Raw genomic sequence first — 26,627 nt, forward strand, 5'->3', positions numbered from 1 at the left:
GACTAAACATCAGTGGATTATTGTTCTCTATATACACAACAATGAAATTTTTCTCAGAGGAGAAGTAAAAAAGATATCTTACATTTCAGTAAATGGCACTGTGTTAATGGCGACCTACATCCCTCCCTCCCTCCCACACACCATGCTGCTGTGCTGTATCTTTATATGGGTAAAGGGATCCATGGGAACAACATTATAAGAGTGTAAGAACATAAGAAGAGCCAGCTGGATCAGGCTGACAACTCATTTAGTCCAGCATTCTGTTCTCAACCAGAAGCCTGTGGGAAAACCACAAGCAGGACCCACAAGCAACAATAGCACTCTCCACTCTGCTGTTTCCAGCAACTGGTATTCAGAAGCAGAGGAGGTAGAAGGTTGCCATATCACTGTGCTTTAGTGAGAATATAATGGAATATGGTTTTCAAGTTTGGAGTGTAGCCTGCTGTCAGGAAACTGACATCAGAGCAACAGGAGAAGGAGAGGCTCTCCGATTCTGCAGGGGAAGGTACCAGCACTAGGGGGAGACGCAGCTTGATAGAGGGGGAAGGAAATCAGCGTAACACCAAGGATCCAGGAGAGCAAATGGGGGAAGAGGGGGAAGGGCTCCGGGATTCTTCCTTGGAAGTCAGTGAGGAGAGCACTGGTCCTCCACTACCCACGCCCTCCCTGCGCAGAAGACTCCCGTGCAATGAGAGGCGGAGACGATTGGGTGTCAAACAGCTTTTATGCTGGCAAAGGTTTAAGAAACGCCCACAGACAGATTCTGCTAGCGACTGAGGCAGGCACGTTGAGATGGGCTGTGCAGTCAAGACGGTTTAACCCAGGCAGTTAAGCTCCCAAACGGAGGCAGTTTACGCACGAGTAACTCCAAACCACTACACCTGCTTTACATGATTTATTCAAAATGAATGAATTTTCAGATGAGTATACCACACTATAAGCTGTAGTTTGTATACACAAAAACTCATGAAGATCACCCATTGTATCTTGCTATGTTATGATTTTTTTGTATGTTATTGGTGATTTTCTGGGCTGGTTTTGCATAGTAATAACAGTTTACGTGATTTATGGTGACTGTAGTAAGATCTCTCCCCACCCCCGATGTTTGTGTGTGTTGTTTGCTGTGTTATACCAGGTTTTGCTGTGTGCAGCCCAATCACAGGCACTCACTAGGGTTTAAATTTTGCCTCCATATGCTATATATCTGTTGATACTAAGGAAATATTGTGATACTGAAAATAAATAGATCTCTTGTTGCTGTGTCATAGTAGCCATTGCAGAATCCACAGTATTTCTCAGGGCAAATGTATGGTTTCCAGGTCTCTCAGGTTCCTGTGTTACAATTCGGCACAGAGAAACTTTAAATCTTTTTATTTCTACGTGGTGTGTGTAGGTTTGCATGTATGTGTATTAGTGTCAATGTACGTTGAAAGAACAGAGTTTAAACAAAGTGTCACTGTGTTGTAAACTGTAAGAACATAGCTTAGAAAGCCTGCAGTGAAAGTGATTATATAGGGCATGACATTTGCGTATGGTGAACGTCAGTTATGATATGTCAAAATAGATTTATTTTATAAAAAGCATTTTATTGCAGGCATTGGCAAAATACAGACCAGTCAGATTAGATCCCCAAGCAATATTATCCCCTTTTTCTGACTCTGCCCTCAGCTGCTTTTTGAAATGATATGAGATATATATCTCTAGTCTCAAATATGCGTGTTCTAATCCTCCACCATCACATCCTAATATAGAAGTATGTAGAAACAAACAGTAAATATAAATCCAAGTTGGTTTCACAAAAAAAGCCATCCCTGCAATGGATCACTTTTAGAGATGTCTCCTGCAGCACTGTCTTCTGTCGAAAACTTCTGTTGCGACGTATTCATATTCCCATACTGCTGCAACAAGGCCAAAGGTAGCAGATATCCTCTCTGTCCCCTGTTTCTTAAAGTGTTGCATTCTGATGGGCCTTGGCAACAGTTCACTGGGAGTTCTGGGAGTTTTTTGAGGGGTGTTGATAGAGAAGACTTTTGTGCTTTCAGTCTAGCATATAGCCCCAAACTGCACATTTGTACAGTTAGTCAGGGGTGGCCGAAGACGTTTTGGCGCCTGAGGCGAAAAGGCTCCTGTAGAATTCCCACCCCCACATGCCCAGTGACAAGGATTTGCAAAGCCTCAGAAAGGAGAATCCCTTGGAAAGCCTCACCACTCCTCCAGGCTGGGGTGGGAAAGCTTTGGAAAGCGCTTCTCCTTAAGGAGAAATGCCTTACGAAGCTCCCTTCCCATCCAACAGGGAGGCTTTGTGCAGGTTTCTTAAGAAGCAGCCAGTGCAAAGCCTTGCCACCCTTCTGGACTGGGCTGGGGGAACTTTGGGAAGCACTTCTCCCTTCCCGCTCAGTGGCAAAGCTCAGCAGCAGAACGCCTCCCTTCTTGCAGTCTCAGTGGGAGGAGGAAGCGTTCCACAAGGCGTTGCAGCGCATCTTCTCCATCCCAGAGGTGGGAAAGAGGAGCGGCAATGCACCATGCTGAAACGCTCCCTGCTCTCACAGACTGGGTGAGAGGGGGCAGTGTTCTTGCAAGTTGTGTGTGTATGTGTGCTGTGACTGGTGCTTCATCCCGCTTCATCAGTGAGCCAGCTCTTCTACAAGGGCATGTATACTGATTGCCTAGAACTCCACTAGATGGGACTGTGCCCTACCTACTTCTTGTCTTACTGTATACTACCCTTCACTGTTCAGTTAGTTGCTCTGTATATTCATTAAGTACAATGGCGCAACGACTGTCCAGGAGCATGATACCTGCAGTTGAATTCCTCCGATTGATGCTGGTTTGAATATGCTAACATAAAACTAGACCTTTAAGAGCTGCTGTGTGTTTGGCCGAAAAAACTGTCTGTTTTGAGTTATAAGCAGTCGTTGTATGAAGTACTGATAAGGGAGTAAAGCAAACTATTAATAACAATGCTTGTCAAAAGGTGTTTCAGAGAATCGTACAGTAATGATGAAGAAAAATAAAGGGTGATGATAATAATAATAATAGCGGACAATCTTATCCTTATGCTCCTCCCCTAGCATGGTGATGCAGAAGCCGCAGTCCTCCTGGTAATGGTGGGCTGTAGCTCTAGTAGTCCATTGCCAGCATAGCTAATGGTACAAACCGTAGTCCATCAACAATTGGAGGACCATAGTTATCCCAGCCTTGCCTTAAAATGGGCAGCCACAAAGCTGTGTTCTGGAATTGTCCAGCTGTCCACCAGGTGCTATGATAAGTCTCACCAGCTGTAGAACATGCACCCTAAAACATGCTCCATAATCCACTGGACCGTGCATGGTTTCTGTGGCACATGCTCAGGAGATTCTCAGGAGATAAGTTGATGTGCAAAATGTTCTCTGGAAATAGAAAACTTGAAAACCTCTGATGTAGCCAGTAATGCCCAGACTACCATTTATTTCTGTTTTTAAGCTTGATAATACTATTCAAGTAAGTAACTATACACAAGACACACACAAATGCTTTTTTGCAGCAGTAGGGGGGGCAATAATTCTGTTTATACTGCCATATAATTGGATTCCCCCCCACACAAATGTAAACCATTTGAAAGACAGAAATCAAGATATTTTTCACAATTCAAAAAATAAGCTTTTACTTTAGACGTCAAGTAAAACTTGCTTCTGATCGTTACTCTGTTAGAAGATGAAGCTCATTTCCCTGAGGAAATTGGGTCCCTTTGTTGTATGCATGCCACTTTTGATGGCAAGGCTCTTCTGTAGCTGCTGGCAAGGATTTGTTTTGCTCTTAGCAAAAGTAAAATAAATTGGCTTTGAAGCATTTTCTTTGGCAGATTTATTTCTTGATGCTACTTGGCTGATGGGCTCTGCATTATTGTGCATTTCATAATATGGGGTCTCATCTATAGCTCTCTTTATCAAAACAAGGTACAGATAAATGGAATTGTGGGATTCTTTTTTCCACATTTGTACATGATAGATCATTGGATGGGTCCATTATAGTGGCTAAGTTTGGCGGAGGAAGATGATTATATTTTAAGGAATGTGTAAGCTGCTTAATCAATGTAGGGGTACATTAAACAATTAAAAATACCTATAAATATACAGTCAGCAAACCCCGAGGGAACAGAGCACCTATGCAAGTGATGCAGATAGGAAGAAGCAATCTCTTCACCGTCCATAGTCTGAATCCATTTGCTTCTTGGAACAACACAGAGCAGCTTCATGTCTTGCCCCCAAGTATATATTTTTTTGTATTTCTTGATGGCCAGTTCAAATTCCTGGCTGTTGGGCATCAAATAGGAAATCTTTTGGACATTCTAAAGTCACCCTGGAGCACTTTAATTTTTAACCAAAATATATGCAACTCGGGGCTTGTGCTTACTATGAGTCAATACCATTTGGGGACACCTGACCTGTACTGTCTGAATATAAAGACTGTCATCCAGGATCAGACTGATGGTCCTTCTAACTTGATATTCTGTCTACTGATCTGGCCAGTGAAACATCTCTGGAAAGCTCACAAGTAAGACACAATGGCAGTGTTCATTTCACTGGTTAGATCAGTGTTTCTTCTAGTTCAGTATCCTGTCCAGCAGCTAGATGCTACAAGGAATTTATTTATTTATTTATTAGATTTATTGCATTAGCCGTGTGGCCATAGCATGATATACATTGAAATAACAACATAAAATAGGGGTGGGGAGGTAAAGGTAAATATCGTCCTGGGCGGTTACTTGAAGAAAGAAAAAGAGAGAGAGAGGAAAAAAAAAAACTGCTGAGGCTGGAGGAGGACCGTTAAAGGGTCCTTCAGCTCCTCAGATATGTCCTAACTCGATTGTCCTTGTACAATAAGGCTACTTGGAACTTCGTTCGGTCGTGCGGCGTATCGACTACAGCTGTGGTGATAAGGAAGAAGTTAGTGCCGCTTTCCTCTTCATCACACTAAGCAGAAAGTTAGCTGTCATCTCGGTAATCCAGCAATCAGAATCCTGCAAAAGGAGGGACACTATCCAAGGCTGAATTGGGAGATGAAGCTTATTCACGAGGGGAGTTAAAAACCGAGATCTTTCATCTGTCCAGTTGGGACAGAAGAGCATTACATGTTCCATAGTCTCCAGGGCCGTGTCATTACAGGAGCATGTTCTATTTGCAATGGGAACTCTGGAATAACGACCCGACAGAACTGCTGTAGGAAAACAGTTGAGACGGGCACAGGTAAAGGCCCTTCGCTTAGCCTCCGAAGGAATTGTGAAGCAGTATAGAGGGATCCCTTCAGGGGGTGGAATAGCTAGGGCTAGGCCAGAACACGGTCCTCTTGCATAGGAAGCTGTGTTAGAGAAGTCAAGTTGCTGTAGTTTCTTTTTGATTAGAGGTAGGGCCGCCGGGCTGATACACTCTAAGTTAAGAACAGTTTTACAATTCAAATTGAGAAGAGAGCGGAATTTGAGGTTAATTGTTGTTTTCCAAGGGGAATTATGAATGTCTCTTAGGATCAGATTGGAAAAACCACCTCAAATTTTTGCATCCGATGCTAATAGGTAGAAGCTGTAGGAAATGGCTCGACTCCATGCTCGTTTAACAGTTGAGGGCTGGGCGAACTCGAGTCGTAGGGCTGCACCTGAGACACATCTTGGAACGCCGGAAAGAGATCTCAGGAACATATGAAGTGGGCGATCCAAGTTACCTGATATTGCTGTAGTCCATACTTCGCATCCATATAATAATTTAGGGACAACTTTGGCATTAAATATTTGAATTGCTGCTGGAAGATGTTTGCCGCCCTTCTGATGGTAAAATCGGACAATGGCGTTAGAGGTCGTGGTTGCAGCGAGAAAGGCAGATTGTAGATGGGTGGTCCAGGTTAGATTATAGGTGAATATTATGCCTAGATATTTAAAGGCTTTTACCTTTTCTAAGTAGCCACCTGTGATCTTAAGCGGCTCCAACTTGAGTTTGCGGGAACGAGTGAAGTGGAGGACTTTCGATTTTTTATAATTAATGTTAAGAGCTTCCGCCTTACAATAGGTGATAAATGCATTAACTGCATTTGCTAGGTCCGCAGCTGTTCTGGATAAGATGACGGCATCGTCAGCATAGAAAAGGGAAGCAACGGGGTGACCTGCTAAGTGAGGAGGATACTTAGATGCTAACTTCAAAGTGGAAATTGCATCGTGAAGATAGAGATTAAACAATAAAGGGGCCAGGAGACAACCTTGTCGGACGCCCTTGGCCGTTGGAAATGGAGTAGTGAGGGAGCCGTTGGGACCACTTCGGACGCGGGCTGTGGTGTTTGAATAAAGGGAAATAATTAGGGAGAGGAGGTGCGAATCAATTCCCAGATGGGCAAGTTTGGACCATAATCTCTGCCTAGGGATGGAATCAAAGGCGGCCTCCAGGTCCATGAAAGCGGCAAATAGGTGGCCTTGCCTTGAAGCAGTGTATTTACTGGCAAGGTGATAGAGAGTTAGACAGTGGTCCATGGTTGACGCTGACTTTCGGAAGCCAATCTGTTCCAGCGGTAGAATGTTCCTCTCCTGGACCCATGAGAGAAGTTTCTCCAATAAAACAGCGGCAAATATTTTCCCTGGGATGGATAATAAACTGATGGGGCGATAGTTCCTAGGGATGTTTGGCTGGCCGCCTTTGAAGATCGGAACTATTATAGCTTCTCTCCAGGAGTCGGGGATTTCTAGGGCGGAGGAGATAGCGGTGAATACAGGAGTCAGGTGTTCGCTCCACCAAAGTGGATCAGTCAGGAAAGGGTCCAACGGGACCATGTCTGGGCCAGGGGCCTTATTCCTTCGCATTGACATTATGATGTTGAAAATGCGAGTTGAGGTAAAGTTTATTGAGGAAGTGGGACTAAGAGAGCAGGAACAGAGGTCCGACGGGGACTGAGGGAGATCTGTAAGAAGATTTGAAGAAGCGAAACTGGTTGAATAATAGGCAATCCATTCATCAGCGGAAATCTGGGTAGCTGGATTGAATGGTGCCGAAGGTCTAACTAAGCGCCGCTACGGCTGCTAATGCGGGGGGCTGGCGGCTTCCCGGGCGGGTGCTCGAGTTCGTCTTCTCCTACCTGGAGCTGCGGGAGCTGCGGAGCTGCGCGCTGGTGTGCAAGCTGTGGTGCCGCGTCCTACAAGGAAATTATAATTTAAGAGTTGCAGTATAACAAGCTAGTCCAACATTCACTGACATCACTTCATTGATTTGGAGAGTATTTTTGCATACTTTTGGAGTTATGCAAAACATGTTACAGGGAATAATAAATAGTTAAAAACAGTGGCTTTTGGAAGTCTAATTTGCTTTTCATGGATTTGTGAAACTTGTAGCCAGGGTAAAAATCTTCTCACATGACAACACAGTGATATTTCATTACAATATAAGGGCAAGAGGTTCCAGTAGCCACATTGGCACAAGATAATGTTGTTGTAACCCATGGCTTTCTGGGCATTTACACTCAAAAGGTTCCATGAATAGTTTGAACTGCACAGATCAGGGTTTTTTTAATATACTAATTGAACTAGTCCTTTTCCACAGTGACTAGACTGGTTTCCCTTTCATTGTTCATTGACTGCTGATTCACATCAGTTGGTGTGTGTTAATATAAGGATGTCAAAAGCAAATAGTGAAGCTGAGATACTGAGGCATCAAAATGGATCTTTGTTTATTCTTTTATTTCTTGTCCTAATGACAAAGCCAGTTGCAATATTTTTAAAAGTTTAATATTCATAATGGAACTGGATTTTTAGTGTTTTGCACTAAAAAGTTGGTTATTTGAATGAATCACAATCATCTGTGAATTTTTAATACACTTATTTATTTATTGAATTGACTTTCTGTGTCGATTTTCAATGCAGAAAATATTCTTTAGCTTTTTGGTTCCAACATTTATGACCACAGTTTTGCAATACCTTGTAAAGGAAGGTAGATACATTCATACTTCCTGATGCAGCTTTTATTCCCTTAGCTTTTTTCTTGGTTCAGATAATTTCAGAAAATCAGGACAAGGTTGCCTTTACTCCCAAGTTCTGAAGTAGAGTCTAGGCATAATGGCCTGTTCCTTTTTTTACCAGCCTGAAATATCTGTTGAAATTCTTTCTTTTAGTATACTTTTTCTATACCTATACCCAAGAGAAGCAGAGAATGAAGCTCTGGTTTCCTTAAAAGAAAACAACCAGATCTTTTATACCCTTACCCCTTACATATTCTACTTACTAGCTTTTCATGACAACATTTAGAGAGTTACTGCCATCTAGAGGGTAGAAATGTAAAGGACAATGAGAGGAATGAGATAAAAAGGATTGTCAGCCCCAACTCCTTGAAAGGGGGAAATGTTTGATCCTGGATGCTAATTAGAGTAGCTGTATGCAAAAATAAAATTAATCATATCCTTGCATTTTGGTGAAGCTGGAAGAAAATTGTCAGTTGTTTTCTTTCAAAGACAGGGCTATATTTGCCTGTATCTAAACTTAAAAATAATATATGCAACATGTGGCCCGGTCTGCCAGCCAGATGTTTTAGAATTTTTGTTCTACATAGAATTTATGTGCTAGAGTACATAAAGTATATTATATTGCTTCATAGAGACGGTAGCTGGTCTAATCTTGGAGTGGCTGGCAGGGGGAAACGCAGGCCAACTGATCTATGCATATTGCTTTATTTTCAGATTGTGCAGGCTGTGGAAGAGATATAAAGAATGGACAAGCATTACTAGCACTGGATAAGCAGTGGCATCTGGGATGCTTCAAATGCAAGGCCTGTGCAAAAGTCCTGACTGGAGAATACATCAGCAAGTAAGCAGCTCCTCATTTATCTTTGTTGCATTAAATACACAGTGGTTTGACCTGTTTTTTGAATAAGTGACAGCACCAAAGGTATATTACAACAGGATCTCTTAGTGTTCCTACTGGTGAGTACTCAGCTAGAAGTCCTGCTCTTGATCCACTGATAATACCCACAGTAGAACCGACCCCTTTGCCCAGCAGGATTCATTCTTATCAGAGGACCGTAATGTGAACTAGACAGCGATACAGTGGTATTGCCTCCCTTCTCCTTGGATGTCTGCAAGTGCATAAGAAATTGCAATAGATTTTGGTAACAGATCACTGTGCATCTCTGACTTATGAAGTGGAGGAGTGTACAATCTAATCTGCTTCCACTATATTCCACCTCCCTCCATAGCACATAGAAAATCAATGTGTGTCCACTCATCTTCCCAGATAGAGTAAGCCATCATTCCATCAAGTATCACTTCTCAAATTGCACCAATTGCTGATTCTTCAGAGGCAAGAGAGAAATATTGCACAATATACAAGGGAAGAGAGAATTTTTGATACTTGTAGGCACTAACTGAACAGCCAGATTAAAATAATAGATGTCATAAATGCATCCATCTGTGTTTGAAATACATGAGGTTCTTGATTCCAGGCAGGTCTTTGCTGAATGTTGTTGCTTGAATGGCCAGATAAAACTTTTCTAATATAATCTGCACTGTCCATCATTTCTTATCTGACTTGTGTAATTGACAGATCTACCTGCATAACTTACACCTCTGTTCTACACCATGACGCTTGTGTGGTGCTAAAAAAAAAAAAAAAGTGAGAGAAAGATTTTTCTGTCACTGAGGATACCAAAGGAAACAAAGTGGTGCTGAAAATAAACATAAAAATAGAACTGTTTGATCAGGGCATCTGCATCACTTCTTTGGCTTACCTGACACTTGATGTCAGATCAGTTCTCCAAACTGTCAGACATACACTCATTTATTATAGGCATTCCTAGCAGTAGTGGATGGCATGGTGGGGCAGCCGTGCTCATACAACCACAACAGCATATTATTTGTGCAACAACAACAACGTATTATTTGTACCCTGCCCATCTGACCGCATTGCCCCAGCCACTCTGGGTGGCTTCCAACAAAATATAAAAGAACACACAATAAATCAGACATTAAAAGCTTTCTGATACAGGGCAGCCTTCAGGTGTCTATGGAAGGTTGTATAATTGTTTATCACTTTGACATCTGACTGCATGTCCACAGGGCAGATGCTACTATTGAGAAGGCCCTGTGCTTGGTTCTCTGTAACTTCACTTCTTGCAATGAGGGAACTGCTGGACAACTCTCGGAGCTGGACCTCAGTTTCTGGGCTGAAAGATGGGGGTGGAGACACTCCTTTAGGTATACAAGGCCGAAGCCATTATATTTGAACAAACACATTTTTTAATTGCTGAGTGCAAAACAGCTACCTTGTCTTCACCCCAGCTGTTTCAATGCATCAAATATGCATTTAGCATATTGGAGAAACTGATTTACATCATGTGGATTACTTTCAGAGATGGTGCACCTTACTGTGAAAAGGACTATCAGGTTCTCTTTGGTGTCAAATGTGAAGCATGCCACCAGTTCATCACTGGGAAAGTCCTAGAGGTAAGAAGAGAGCTGCATGGCTTAGTGTAACAGTATTTTTCTGTTTAAAGGAGAAGAAATGAAGCACATATTTTTGTACAGGAGGAGCATGTCCAACACTTCATTCTACTGTAATATTTTCTAATATTAAAAGGATATACCGGTACTTTAAATGTAGTTTTAAAAGAAAGTACTTTTTAGTTCTGGAAAATGCTTGTTGCAAGAAAGTATCTGAAGTATCTGCAAAGGTAGAAAATAACAATACAGAATTGTATAGAGTGAACTCCCAATTCTTCCTTTGAAGTTGGTGTAGTGGTTAAGAGCGGTAGTCTCGTAATCTGGGGAACCGGGTTCGCGTCTCCGCTCCTCCACCTGCAGCTGCTGGGTGACCTTGGGCCAGTCACACTTCTCTGAAGTCTCTCAGCCCCACTCACCTCACAGAGTGTTTGTTGTGGGGGAGGAAGGGAAAGGAGATTGTGAGCCGCTTTGAGACTCCTGAAGGGGAGTGAAAGGTGGGATATCAAATCCAAAACTACTCCTCCTCCTCTTCTTCTTCTTCTTCTTCTTCTTCTTCTTCTTCTTCTTCTTCTTCTTCTCTTGACCTCAAAAGTGGCCCATGGAAGATGGGGCAATTCTAGTTCTGGCCCATTGGCCAGATCCAGTTTGCTATCCCTGACTTAAATGCGCTGTCATTTTCTTTGTGGTGGGAACTGCTTTTCTTTCCATTGACAGAGATTTAGCCATTCTAATATTCCTGAGCTTTGTGTTTTTGTATGGCTATTTTTCATATATTACTCTAGTGGAGCCTGGCCCATTGAGGTAAATGGAGCACTGCTACACCATCCCCAGTTTGCCCTCAGCTATATTCTCCTGCCTTCATTTTCACTTATAACCAGTCCAGGGTACTGCCTCTTGCATTCCTCAACTTCCTTAGTCTCAGTGTTGCCCTTGTAAAACTCAACAGAGAGGAGCATGGGGACAAAATTAGAACTAGTTGGCTCTTCCTCTCATGGACTCTGGTTCCACCTACTGTTAAGGGGTCCCTGCCTTCTGCCCTTTCACTCCTAGTAGACACTATGCATGTTGGTGGCACTTAGACATAGTATCAGACAAGTAGAACCCTACAACAGAAGCTTACAGTGTGTGGTGCTTCTTTTCAGGATTCCAGCCACCCCATTCCACTACCTTGCCCAATTTTTATTTCGCAAAAACCTGTCAGTCAGTGTTCCATACCCACTGAGAATACTCTCGTTAGGCTCATTTCTCTAATATTTTCCCTATATTAAATCCATTCATTTCTTCATTGATGTGTAATAGCAGCTCTTTTTTTGCATCCCTGGAAATGATTTAAGATATCTTCTTCATTTGAATAGGTTACTTCCTGGTTCACATGAAGAGAGTTCTTTGTACTGTGTGTTTGTGTACACACACACACAGCAGCTCCCCTGCTTGCTAGGCTTGTCAACCCCTTTCCCTAACCCTCCTTAGACCTCACCAATTCCTCCCATACTCCCCATAGACCTCACCAACCCTGTCCCCTTACAGGATTGACAATGTCACTAGAAAATAGGAATCAACAAAAAAATGGTTGCCAATTATGTTTAATTTTTTGGAGCTCAAATGATGGATTATTTAACATCTTCAGCATGTTCTTCCTGGTATTTTTGCAGAAGTAGATGTCTGAATGCTTTGGAGCAGTGCATTTCCTACATGCTATAACACTTTCTTTTACTTTAGTTTGCTTTGTGAACATTTAAAGATCTTTTCTCTGTGTAGTTTTCCATAGATTTTGATAAGAAGATGTGTGTGCACTTTAGATAGATTAAACCAGTACTGTCATAGAAGAAATACACCAGAGGGCAGCACTAGTCCCTATAAAAGGAAACTCTGGGTTTTTATAAAGATTGAGGTTGTGTATCTAGCATGTTTTTCTTCACCTTTCTTATTAAATTGGATTTTGATTCATCACTGCTCAGCTGGTGGAGATTACAAAACTGAATGGGTTCTATGGATATCGAGAAGCAATAATTTGTCAAATGAGATGGAGACATTGACCTGATTCACAGGACACAGTAAAGCAAACTATAGCTTACCAGGACTACACAAACGTGGGTGACAGGGCGGGGGGGGGGGGAGAGATTGTAGCTACTTTCCTATTCCCTGCTCCTTTTTGCTGCCATGTTGTTTTGAACCAAGCCAAGGTTCGGATTAGCATGTTGTCAGATCTGGGATTCGTGGTTAGGCCCTCTCCTCACTAACCATGAGCTATAGAATTCAAGATAGATGCAGGAACCAATTTTACAGCTGTCCCATTTGTTGCATTCAGTACAGGGCCTCTCAGAGTCAGATAATGTCAGGCTTCGGGGAAGTGGCTTCCTCCCTCCCTTTAGCTGTGGATAAGCAGAACAAAGCAAAAATTGTCTCTTAACATTTAAAGAGATTTTAATGATCACAGCGAAAGAACAAAGAGCCCATTCTCGGAGTAAAGGTGCTCCTTATTAAGGTTTACACCCACTTCCCCCAGAGTCACCCTTGTCACTTCCTCGTCTTGCAACCTGATTTCGCAACCACTGTGCCTTCTGTGCAGCTACCTTATCTAATCTCTGTGATCTTGAACTGATCTGCTGGACACTTTCCAGCAAACCGGAGTCTGTTAACTCTCTCTCTTTCCCAGTTCTTCTCCTAGCTGTTCACCATCCAGTTCTTCCCAACTTTTGCCTTCTGAACTGTTTCCCTCTACGAACCACTGTTCCAAATCTTTACTGTCTCACTGCTCCTGGGAAGATCAGGATCCTGATCAGGAGAAGGGGAAGGGGTAGGCTCCTACCATTCCTCATCTGTGCAGCCCTCCTCAGCACAGTCCCTGACAGATAAGAACTACCAACAGTGGGAAGGTTCAAATTAACCATATGAGAACCTGGAACTGATTAGACAACTGGGGCAAGTGGCGTTGAACATTAAGTCAGTAGTCCAGCTCACAGAATGAGAATGAATCCTTATCAAACAAGCCAGTAGGGAAAATAAAACCAGGAGATTCAGCAGGAAGAGTAGGCACTGCAACCATTACAATAACAACAGCAACAAAAATCCTCTTTGGCCTTTCAGAACAAGGAGTAGAAAGGAAAGCTCATCTACTGCAGATGAATTTGTAAATCTGTAGTTCAAGAACACCTAATGATACCAAGTATAACAGCTGATTAAACCTTAATTAAGCTGTGCTAATTTCTAGCAATGCACAAAAAAGAACTTGTATAATTTATTACATAGTAAGGCTCTATAGAGCTATTGCCATGGTAACAAGGGCAGAGAGGAACCAGCATCTGTGGAAAACTGCTAGTTTCCTGTTGGCTGCTGTATCCTTAACAGGAAATGATGGTATGAAAAGAATGAGGGCTTATCTTTAATTTAGTGGAAAGTTTATTTTGTTAATCTTCGAAAACATAGTGCAGGCTATATCTTCTCAACATTTCTAAGAAGTAATAGCTACAATATATTACACTATCTATGATTTTCTGCTTTTATATTATGTGTGTATAAATGTGTGTGTGGAACCGCCAAAAGGCCCTCAGCGCTGGACCGCAGTGTCTGGGCAGAACAATGGGGGTGGAGATGCTCCTTCAGGTAATACTGGACCGAGGCCGTTTAGGGCTTTAAAGGTCAGCACCAACACTTTGAATTGTGCTCAGAAACGTACTGGGAGCCAATGTAGGTCTTTCAAGACCGGTGTTATGTGGTCTCAGCGGCCACTCCCAGTCACCAGTCTAGCTGCTGCATTCTGGATTAGTTGTAGTTTCCAGGTCACCTTCAAAGGTAGCCCCACATAGAGCACATTGCAGTAGTCCAAGTGCGAGATAACCAGAGCATGCACCACTCCCGTGAGACAGTCCGCGGGCAGATAGGGTCTCAGCCAGCATACCAAATGGAGCTGGTAAACAGCTGCTGTGGATACAGAATTGACCTGCGCCTCAATAGACAGTTGTGAGTCCAAAATGACTCCCAGGCTGCACACCTGGTCCTTCAGGGGCACAGTTACTCCATTCAGGACCAGGGAGTCCTCCACACCTGCCCGCCTCCTGTCCCCCCAAAACAGCAATTCTGTCTTGTCAGGATTCAACCTCAATCTGTTAGCTGCCATCCATCCTCCAACCGCCTCCAGACACTCACACAGGACCGTCACCTCCTTCACTGGTTCTGATTTGAAAGAGAGGTAGAGCTGGGTATCATCCGCATATTGATGAACACCCAGCTCAAACCCCCTGGTGATCTCTCCCAGCAGCTGCATGTAGATGTTGAAAAGCATGGGGGAGAGGACAGAACCCTGAGGCACCCCACAAGTGAGAGCCCAGGGGTCTGAACACTCATCCCCCACCACCACTTTCTGAACACGGCCCAGGAGGAAGGACCGGAACCACTGTATAACAGTGCCCCCAGCTCCCAACCCCTCTAGACGGTCCAGAAGGATGTTATGGTCGATGTTATCAAAAGCCGCTGAGAGATCCAGCAGAACTAGGAAACAGCTCTTACCTCTGTCCCTAGCCTGCTGGAGATCATCAACCAGTGCGACCAAGGCAGTTTCAGTCCCATGATGAGGCCTGAATCCCGACTGGAAGGGATCCAGATGGTCCACTTCTTCCAGGCTTGCCTGGAGTTGTTTAGCAACCACTCGCTCAATCACCTTGCCCAAGAATGGAAGATTTGAGACTGGGCGAGATTGGCCACATCTAAAGATGGTTTTTTAAGAAGCGGTTTGATAACCACCTCTTTCAGCAGGTCTGGGAAGGCTCCCTCACAGAGAGAAGCATTCACCACCCCGTGAAGCCCATCGCCCAGCCCTTCCCGGCTAGCTTTTATAAGCCAGGATAGGCAAGGATCAAGGAGACATGTTGTTGGTTTCACTCGTCCAAGCAGCCTGTCCACATCCTCAGAGGTAACAGATTGGAATTGATCCCACACAACTTGACTAGACAGGACTCTAGCACTCTCCCGCCCTGGCCCTGCTCCCATGGTGGAGTCTACCTGTTCCTGAATCTGAGTGACTTTATCTGCAATAAACTTTGCAAAATCATTGCAGGAGATCATGTGGCCTGTACTGAAGCCTCTAGAGGGGTGCCATTGAGGCTCCTAGCCCCCCCCTGCAAATGAACATCCTTGCAAACTGGATCCTTGACCCAGGTGAAATAAAGCCTAGTTCTGCCCCTGAGCAGAGGCTTGAGCAGGGCACCACTCTCACTTCACAACTATGATTCGTTCCTTTATCTATATAGCAGCTAATGGAGTCGGGTTGGTGTGGTGAGCTGTTTGAAATACCATCCCATAACGTTTCAACTTTTCATGACACTAATACATTTTTTAAAAGAGAGAGTTTGAGGTGACATGACATGAAAATAAGATGTGTTCATGCTTCAGGGGGTACCCTCAAGGCCTACGGTCTCAGTCCAAGGAGGTAAAATACATTTGCCAAAACACATAGGGAAGCAGGGTTCAAGCTGTTGCATCATCACAACAAGCCAAGATCTAGCATCTCACAAAATGGGCTGTAGCTTCTGAAAGTCATATCCTGAATATTTTTTGGATGTAACTGACAGACAGAAAATCAGAAGTATTTTTTATTTCTTTTTCTTTCCCCCCTTCTATTCCTCTCCTTCTTCTATCTTCTTTCTTTCTTTCTTTCTTTCTTTCTTTCTTTCTTTCTTTCTTTCTTTTTTGGTTTCCTTGGTGTCCTCTACTCTGGATCATTATGAGGATTATACACACATGAAAGTGATGGATGGTTGCTCAAGGATCCTGGGTGAAAAGCGGGAAAGGAAAGATCTCCCAGGGTGGGAGACTGGGAGAAAAAAGAAAGAAAGAAAGAAAGAAAGAAAGAAAGAAAGAAAGAAAGAAAGAAAGAAAGAAGAGAATGTCATGCTCTTGAAATAAATACTTTTTTTAGACTTTAAGCTGCTTCAAGGACACCCACAGACTTGTGGCTCTAAACTTACACTTTATGCATCCCTCCCTGGGCCCACTTATGTCACTTGTTACCAGGTTTGAAAAACATATTTTATAGGGATTACATCACAGAATCATATCTTTCTATCATTCCCGCTAGAATTGGACTAATTAGAATTGAGTTTAACAGAAAGGAATGAAATCCCAGTGTAATGGAACTGTAGCAGCCAAGACTGAAATTACAATTAACCCAACCCAATTAATAACCCAATTAAATTTCAGGTTTAGCAATGAAGCTGAGATGAATATTTGAAATTTTCATATGTCAAGTACCTGTTTTAAAATAATAGTGCAGCTTGGCATACAAATTCCTTCCTCTCTGATTTAGTTAGCTTCAGAAATCCAATATTCAAATCATCTGTATGATATGCACAGGAATATATTGTTTAGATAATTGCTGTTAAATGGCCTGGCAACATAATATTATTCTACAGCTTACCAGAAAATCAAGCAAGAGAATTGGCTCAAGGACAGTTTTTTTTTAAGGGGGCCAGTTACTAATATGAAGACTCTGGTTAAGATTTGGGCTGCAATTCTGTACAAACGTACCTGGAAGTAGGTTCCATTGAATAAATGAGGTTTACTGTTGAGCAGATGTTTACAAGACTCCACTGTCAGTTGCTTAATATCTACCGGATGCTTAGTAAATAAAGTATAGTCTTTTGGATACAGAATGTCCTCAAACTTTTTTGAAAAACATTTCTGTATAGCTCTGCTTGATTCTAGAAGTATCCCCAAGGTGCTGACTTCACTCAGAAAGAACAAAGCTCTGAGTAATTCTGTTAAATTATTACACCTAGTCAGGTTTGCCATATTTTGAAGAGCAAAAAAGAGGACACATTTGCCAGCTTATACTTTTAACTATGGATTGCTATGATGAGACTCATTTTACATACCTATGAAAAAGAGGCCGTGTCCTGGAAAAAGAGGACATAGGGCAACCCTAAATACAAACAAATGGTATTGCCCTCACCTGGACTAATGTGACCTCCCCCTGTCTTTTCCTCCACAATGGACTGATCCATTGATTCTGAGCTTGAACTGAAAAGACTGAACAGTCCTTCTCTTCACTGTGCAGTGATTGGGATACTGGAGGGTTGCAATTTGGAATGAAGAGAGGGCTGTCTTTTGGATTAGAAATATTATCAGAGGTTATGCTAGCCAGTTCAGTGAGACTGTGCTTTGGGAGTTTTTGTGTGTCAGCAAGATGTTTCTCGCAGTTCTTTTGAATCTGAGGAAAGTGGAATGAGCACCTCACTGGATGGAAAAGTTTTAGAAAGCACAGCAAAGAAGCCTTAGCAGAAGGTAAATGCTTCCAAATTCTTGTGAGATGTAAGTGTGCAATGAGAGAGCACAATACTTTCAGGAGAAAAATATGTGGGCAGGGGAGATGGGGTGACTCCATATGCCAAGCAGACAGCAAGAGCAGAATATGCCTGTTTGCAGTTGGCGTGGCTTCTTGTCTTTGTCATGAGATATGTTATACTGAATATATGTACTGTATTAATAATGTTTGTCATTCATTGGGTTGAATTCTAATTTCTTTTTGAACTGTTCTTAGTGTGTGCTTTGGAAAAACGTTTCCCATATTACATCACAGTCAATCTTAAATTACTGTGAAACGAAGAAGTGAAAACCATGACTATGCCTTATGCATAGGCTACACTAGTGAAATATCTCAGTGGGGCAGAGAAATTGTTTCTTGTGGGTGGGGGGTGTAACTCTAAAAGCTGCTGCATCATTTAAAAATAAATAGATTTGTTGCTGAGTCTATTTGCATCTCAGAATAAACCTATATGTCTACAAATTGCTATAGGAGAATTTGCTGCTTTAGGGCCCCTTTGCTTTTTTCACTGGTAACTCATATATTTGTATTTTTACTATATTTTGTTGAACTTTATTGTTGCCCTACCTGAACATTTAGGAGAGACAGGATGTAAATATTTTAAAATAAATAAATACAGTAGTGAATATCTCTGTGAAAATCTTTTAGTTTCCGTATGCTACCCACACATTACATTGGTTGTAGTTTTTGGCAAACATGTATTATTCAAACTCATTAGAGCCTATGATGACCCGATATATATATCTGCAGAGACATTTAAACTGCAGAAACATATTAGTCATATGTGAAATTGGCAACATTGTGTTGGTTACAGCTGCCTAGGAGACATGGTTTTGAAGGCCAGTGCATAATCTGTCTCCTCGTTCATCCCCCCATCCAGAAAAATGCTATTGAGAAGTAATATTAAGTAAATATAAAGAGCTTGCGGGGGAAATAAAGTACAAAGAAACAGAAATTGTGCAAGGAATAAAAAATCTCCTTTGTGAAACAATTTGGATTTCATTGTTCCCTTGGAAAATCTTGTGATACTTCATAGGAATTTAGAAAAAAAAGTTAAGCTTGCTTGCATGAGCTTTGCTCTCAAATTCCTGATTACCTGTCAGAAAATAATGTCCAGATTTCCTGCTGCTGCAGCTTGGGATTTACCTGTTAAGTTTCAGCACCCAGGTTGTCTCTCACATGCGGCTTTTGTTCATCCTCAAAATAATTTTAGTGCAGTGTTTGAGAGGCTGGAGATAGACTAATGTACCCCATCCCTCACCCCCCCACCCCAAGTTGGTAGAGCACTCCTTGTTCATGGTATCCATAAATGTTTCTTTTATCCATTACCAACTTTAGTCAAACAGGTCATTAGGATTTTAATGCTTCAGAAGCCTGCAAAATTTCTTTGGTGAGACTGGAAAAATTATCATGTACACCACAGACAATGCTGGCTCTAAAGGTGTTCTAAAGACTGTTATTTGTCTTCAGCCTTGCAGGCCAGTATTGCTCAGGGATATGTACACTCATTTATTCTCCCTCCTCTCCCCAGAAAACTACCTCTGAACAATCAGGTTTTGCTTGTTTATTTTCAATGCTTCAACAGGAAATCTAGCATATAATTTTGGATGAAAAACCATAACTTGAAAGGGGTAGTGCAAGCAATAGAGGTGTTGAAGAAGCCTCCAGGAAGGGCAGGCGGAACAGTACAGTTTAGTGCACCTTCCACCACACTGGTCTGGTTGTCATTCCACTTTGGCATGCAGAGAATTTGAACTCAGAGCTTGTGTTTTTGCAGAGCTTCCCTCTCCATCCTATGGCCTTCCAAAATGTGTTTTTTTTGGGGGGGTGTTATTGGGTTGTTTTTGTTTTTATTCTGATTATGTATTCTGTGATTTTATTTTCTGATTTTATCCTTTGAACTGTCCTAGGACCTGCAGGTATAGGATGGTATATACATTTAAAAAACAAATAACAAAATTTAGGGAGGAAAAATGAATGCAGCTAGACCCACTCCCCCAAATTAGGAGTCTTTTGCCGATGGTTGCTGTTTTTGTTTGTTTGTTTGTTTGTTTACTTCCTGCTGCCTTCTTTGCCTTTCTACTTCTTTGCCTTCTTTCCCCCAGAAATAATCACATTCCTTGCTATCTTCTAATGAGAAGCAAGGAATTTCAGAGTCCTCTGATATGCCAAGGATTCTGAGAAAGTTCCAGGATTGAAAGCTAACTGAGCATTGTAGTTGATGGTTGAAACAATTCTGTACCTGTCTCTTACTCTGGTTGATTCAGGGGGGCCCCCCAACTTTGGTGGTTTCTCGCCTAAGGGTGCATTAACACAGAAGCCATCGCTGTTTGTCTTTCCTTTAAAAAAAAAAAAAGATGCCACAGTGTTCGTTTCCTGATTAGTCTTGTTTCCCTGTATTTCTGGTTGGGAGTGCTAAACCAGACATGCCTATTAGTAGAGAGGGGGAGACAGGCTGCTTTAATCTTTCCTTTGCTAAATACACGCCATAGTAAATTTAGATTGTCTGTGCAGGTGTTGTCCCAGAGAGACTGTAATAATACTACAGATGGGCAGTGCATGGCTGCCCCACAACGAACATGGTATTTATTTATTAATTAAATTTCTATCACTCCTTTCTCCCTATGGAAGCCCAGATTGTTGATGTTTCCTCCAGTGATTTGTAAACATCTTGTGCTGGATAGTGTTCATTTACTGCCCAGATGCAAATATCTAACAGGGACTTAGATGTCAATCAGTTGGTGCCTTTTGTAAATGACAGGAATAACTTGGCACCAATCGACACAACACAAGCATATACATGCACATGACACATGCACTTGGGTGGATTTGCCAGTATAATTGTACTGTGTCACAATTTGCATAACTAATTGATCCAGATTACCCAAGGTGCCAAACAGGATAGTGGATTCCCCCAAGGATCTGGTGGTAGTTAACTTATCCATAAACTTTCTAAAGTCAAGTCAGATTGTGAAAAGCTCTAAAGGACTCTTCTGAGGTGGCTGGCTGTAGAGGAAAATAGGCGAGTTTCAAAGGTTGTTTTTGGCCCAGTTTTCAACGCTTTCGCGTTCCCAGAATGCAGGGAGTGAATTTCGAGTAAACAATTTTAACAAACAGGTAAAGCAAGTGGACCATGTAACAAAATATTACTATGTAGTCAATCTTGATTTTAGACCAACCAGGGCCGCTTGGCATATTTTGAATGAGTCCTGTGGGAGTGTGGCATAACACGAAATAGCTGCCATAATGAAAAGAGACAGGACCACAATGTGGTGTGAGTATGTGTCTCCTCACCCTCCCACCAAACAATGTAAAAAAACCACCTTCATCAACCACCACTATGCTTGCTCACAGAGGAAGGATCTTTATGCCTCTTCTCTGCTCAGAACAGAACAGAACAGGGAGGAAGGGTTCCAATCCTGCCACCCAGTGAAATGTGAGCATGTTTAAGGAGTGGTGGTAGGGTTCAGTGTAGAAGAGGCCAATGCAGTGCAGCAGGAAGTCTCCAGTGCATTGTTGTATTTTGAAGGGCTATTTACTGATACCTTTGGGGGGAGTACCATTGAACATACTGGTAGGCACATTGGCACCCACAGGTGTCATAATAGTGATCCCTGTTTTAAATTGTGCTTAGGAGAGCCAGCTACATGAGGAGGGTTGGGTTAGTACAGTCATACCTCGGGTTGAATGTGAATGAGTGCTTTTGGGTTGCGCTCCGCGGCAACCCAGAAGTAAGAGTGCCTTACTTCTGGGTTTTGCCGCTCACGCATGTGTAGACGCTCAAAATGACGTCATGCACAGAAGCGGCAAAACGCAACCCGTGCCATCGCGTCTTACGTCCCATTCAGGATGCGAGCGGGACTCCGGAATGGATCCCGTTCGCATCCCGAGGTACCACTGTATTGCACTCTTACAGTAAGAAAGGCTCAAAGGATATTCCTATGCTGAACCACAGCCTGTGTGCAAAGACATCAAAGTGTTCAAGAGTCAAATTGATCTTCAGTGACATGTAGCTGACCTGGCATTGTTGGCATTTGAAGACTTTGCGAAAAAATGGGGGCGGGAGTGTGGGGAAATGGCATACAATGTAAGAGTTAAGAAGCCTCACCTCAGTCTTATGTCTGAGTTTGTGGCCTCAGCAGCAGCATGCTTAAAAATAAAATCTGCTAGAATTCTTGGTTTCCAGATGTTCTTCTAATATCCTACACACAGCCAGTTTAAAGCACAATGTAGATCCATCCTGAAGTGACCCTTTCGAACAATGAAACAACCATAAAACACAAGTGAAACATTCACCCTAAAATTGGAACCAGATGTCAACCTAGCAGGTTTCAGAGACACTGTAGAAATCCGATATATATGTCCAAGATTTGTGGTAAAGGGGAGAGAAGAGAACCTATATAGAAATGTATTATCAAATTGTTAGACCCTTGAAATATAGCAAGAAATAAAATAAAATTATATGTGTAAAATGCAATAAAATTAAATAATAGAATAGAATAATGAAATTGTGTAATGAGAGGAACCTATCATCTAGACTCAACAAAAAGGTAGAAACTTCTGCGTTTAGGTACAAACTACATGTGATGCTCAGCTGTGTGCAGTTTGCCCCCAATTTTGGGGTGTTTAAGGCCTGTGACTTGAAGCATTTAAAATCCTTTTTCTTTCTAAGGTTAATACATATCAACATATGGACATTCCCTGTTTCAGAGTGGAATGTCCATGCATTTGAATACATAGAACCTCAGTGGTATATAAATTTGAGGGTAACATCCAAGATTGTGTAGGTAGACCTCTCTTCCCTCCAGCAGCCCTGTGTGGCACCCACTAATTTATACAGAATTATTTGAAAATGTATAAAAATTCCTTCCAGTAGCACCTTAGAGACCAACTAAGTTTGCTATTGGTATGAGCTTTCGTGTTCATGCACACTTCTTCAGATACACTGCACACAGAAGCTCATACCAATAACAAACTTAGTTGGTCTCTAAGGTGCTGCTGGAAGGGATTTTTTTATTTTGTTTCGACTACAGCAGACCAACATGGCTACCTACCTGTAACTTGAAAATGTATGACATGTTTGATGTAAAAAGTCATCTGGTTTGCCCCTGAAATGAATCTAAATAAACCCTAAAACCTGAAATATTGACTACAAACTTTAGAAAGTCTTTTGGTGTTTGTTTATGATGCTAAACTGCGGTTTATTTTAACCACAATGTGCATGAACTGCAGGTTGGGGCACACATCTCAAAACCCTTAGTCAGTGGGGGAACAAGCCACCAAGTGACTGGTTTAGAGCTTCATCTGAACCTGCACTTGTGATTCATCTCTTGACTTCAGATTGTGATTTATTTAGAGAGGAACAAACCACGAGCAATGGTTTGAACGTAATGCTAAACCAACCACTCTGTGGTTTGTTTCTCCACTTTGGAAAGAGTAAGGCAAAAAGCAGGAGAGCTTGAGGTGGTAATAACAAACCACACAGCTTTGCTTTTCATTAGATGACTAGTGTATATCTGTTTTCAGGAATGGGAGCCCTTGTCTTCCAAGTATTATCCCTGTATCCTAATATGTTTACCAGCCTTTATTGTGGTGATTACTCTGTATTTCACAAAAAACAGCCCATGTATCAAACAAACTTAATAAATGGCTCATCACAGGGCAGTTGGTAGAATATTATATTCCCGCCATGTTTTGTTTAACCAGTGATAGCAGACTAAGGAAAACTGAGAGCGAGACATAGCCGTAAAGTAAGAATTCCAAAGTTAGAAGAGGTAATGTTTGAAGAAGGCATCATGTGAATTTCAGATGGAGGGGAATTACCTGCAGCTTTGGGGATTTTTTTTTAATAAAGCCATGCTGTAAACATTAGGCTGCTCTGCTATGTAAGGTGTTCCATTAACATTCCAAGGGTCATAAAATACCCATACAGCACAAAGGCAGGTTGTTTTAATAGTGTTTTGCTCCTGAGAGAGTATTTAATACCATAGTGACATATACAGAAATGGGGTACTGTTAAATATTTTACTGGTTCTAGTTGTCAAAATGGAATGGTTCATTATTGTGAGAAAGGGAATTGCTTTCTTACTGTAAGAGGAACACAGCATTAAAATTAATTCTTTGTCAAATGATAGGAAAGAGTTATTGAGAAAGGAGGGCTGAACCCAGCTGTTGAACTGTAATACTCAAAAAATGTGTCCCTTTGGCCAAGAGAAAATATCTGTTCATAATTAGCTGTCCTTCTGCCAGATCCATTGGCAGTGAAGAAATCCTGGTGGGTGCCTGATAATGTGTATCTGCTTTCCAATGGTTGTTCTCTTGGAAAGGAGCAGAAAAATGAGGTCAGAATACTTACGCTTAACACAGAGGGAAAACATCCATCTGATCGGGGTGTAGTTCCAATAGTTTTTGCAGCCTACAAGTTTGGTGAAGAAAGGAAGGGTGGAAAGTATAGTTGTGTACTTTGTGTACCCCTAGACAGAAATACTACAGACATTTTCTTGGGAATAAGACATTTTGGAGTAAACTGGCATGGCATTATTCGTTTGGTCCTCAAGCTGGGATTGCATACTTTAAGTGTAACCTAGAGAAAGTCAAGACTATGTCCTGGTCTGCAGGAAGGAAACCACAGCTGCTTTGTTCTCCCACAAGCTGCTAACAAACACAAACCATGATTATAGCTTTTGGTTAGTCAGAAAGAGAGTAACATGGGTAAGGCTGGCTATGGCTATCTCATACCTTACCACATAGAAACTACCCCTTGAGTAATACTGTATTGCAAGCAAAAGTACATTTCAATTTTTGATACAAAATTCTACAATGCAACTTTTGCCCGGACGAATAAGGAAGAGAGCCTTATTTGTAAAGAATTTCGAATGACTAGCCCAAACTGTTTCTTAACAACTTTGATGTTGCTTGTCTGCAGCCGTGCATGTTGTTGTTTAGTCGTTTAGTCGTGTCCGACTCTTCGTGACCCCATGGACCAGAGCATGCCAGGCACTCCTGTCTTCCACTGCCTCCCGCAGTTGGGTCAGACTCATGTTTGTAGCTTCGAGAACACTGTCCAACCATCTCGTCCTCTGTCGTCCCCTTCTCCTTGTGCCCTCCATCTTTCCCAGCATCAGGGTCTTTTCCAGGGAGTCTTCTCTTCTCATGAGGTGGCCAAAGTATTGGAGCCTCGGCTTCAGGATCTGTCCTTCCAGTGAGCACTCAGGGCTGATTTCCTTAAGAATGGATACGTTTGATCTTCTTGCAGTCCATGGGACTCTCAAGAGTCTCCTCCAGCACCATAATTCAAAAGCATCAATTCTTCGGCGATCAGCCTTCTTTATGGTCCAGCTCTCACTTCCATACATCACTACTGGGAAAACCATGGCTTTAACTATACGATGTACGTGCATGTACGCCTCCCCAAAGATGTCATAAAATGCTGTTATTAGTCGTCCCCCCACAAAAAATAAACTTCTGAAGCTAAGGGAGGCTAGTGTTTTGTTTTTATGATCCCTAAGCATCTCTGATTTTGGGTTAACTAGCCTGTTAAGTAAAGACAGGTTTCTGCAGGAAACCAGACAATGAATGATTCAGTGGAATTAAGTTCTAGAATGAGATGACACTAGTTCTCTTGACTCCGAGTTTATCATTTTAATTCTGCACAGTTTCCAAACACACATGGCTTTTTAAAAAACAGTTTTACTGTATATGTTTCTTCATTCTGTTAAATTCTGCAGTTCATGGTTATGCAAGTATTAGCAAGTGCAGCCACTCAATCTATTTTGCTTTTAATTTGATTTGTTCAATATGTTTAGACAGCTCTCAGATACTTGATATTTTCCTAATTTGCCAGTGGGGAGACTAAGGCTGCAATGAAGTCTCAGTTAGTATCATTAACTTATAATGCTGTCATTCTGTGTAATTCTCTTGCTAATGCTAACCTTTGCCTCAAGTGAGAGGACACAACAGAGAACAATCTGTTGGTATTCTGCCATAGATGATCATTTAATTGAATGCAGCTATGAACCTATAGTTTAGTGCTTCCTTTCTTTCACTTCAAAGTTACTTATTCAATGCATGTTTACTTGGAAGGACTTGGACCCTAGTAAGAATGCTGAAGATTATAGCCTTAGTCCAGTAATACATCTTCAGTAATACATCTTCACAAAAGGAACTTGGCATTCCCAATTAATACGGGCACTTACTTGATGCCCTTTTGAGTGCAGTTCATCAGACACCGACATTTTGTTCCTTCGGACCTGAGCTCCCTGATGTGGTCCCCGTGGGCACCATGGCACCCTCAAACATGCCCCTTGGCACCCACTATGGCCTCCTGCCACTCCTCATTTTTAAAGATTTTTTAAAATAAAAAAAAAAACACACACACACAATTTATTTTTGTTTGGTTGAGAGAGTTTCTTGTTAGGGAGGGGTGGGTGTGACAGAGCATAGATGTTTTGTTATTGTTTGCTGGGGGTGGTGATCCCGAACTTCATCAGTTTTTCTTCCATGAAACAGGTATTTTGTGGGGCCTATCACAGTTCGCTAGATTTTCAAATGTGCCCTTGAGCCCCAAAAAGCTGGAGACCCCTGCTTGGGATGCTTTGCCAATTCATGGTTATTCCAGAAGACTTTTAGTTGCTATAGTCGTCCTAGACTTTCTTGTTTTAGTGTTATTACCTCAACTATTGATGTTGCTTTTTTGCTGGTATTTGATTTTTCTGTAATGCTATGTTGGATTTGCTTCTATGTGTTGTGTGACTTATGTGAGCTGCTTTTAATTCACTACTTTGTGAAAAAGTGGGATACAAGTTGTTAAATAATATAAATGGAATAACTTTTAAGTCTACTCAGTCTCGTATCAATTTATCTAGGAGACTTG

At 41.9% G+C, this 26,627-nt stretch overlaps 1 protein-coding gene and 1 long non-coding RNA gene across 29 annotated transcripts in view; one reads left to right on the top strand and one right to left on the bottom strand.

Moving 5' to 3' along the window:
* Positions 1-26,627, top strand: part of ABLIM1 (actin binding LIM protein 1) — a 221,001-nt gene that overhangs the window by 129,935 nt on the left and 64,439 nt on the right. For all 28 annotated transcript variants that reach the window (XM_083504842.1, XM_083504843.1, XM_083504847.1 and 25 more), the window contains 2 exons: positions 8,680-8,806; positions 10,347-10,440. In XM_083504842.1, coding sequence (XP_083360968.1) covers positions 8,680-8,806; positions 10,347-10,440 — 221 coding nt within the window. The remainder of the gene's footprint in view (positions 1-8,679; positions 8,807-10,346; positions 10,441-26,627) is intronic.
* LOC310707711 overlaps positions 1-26,627 on the bottom strand; it is a 308,528-nt gene that overhangs the window by 93,100 nt on the left and 188,801 nt on the right. The window lies entirely within an intron of this gene.

This window comes from Podarcis liolepis (genome assembly GCF_965112155.1).
Source record: "Podarcis liolepis genome assembly, chromosome: 5".
NCBI lineage: Eukaryota > Metazoa > Chordata > Lepidosauria > Squamata > Lacertidae > Podarcis > Podarcis liolepis.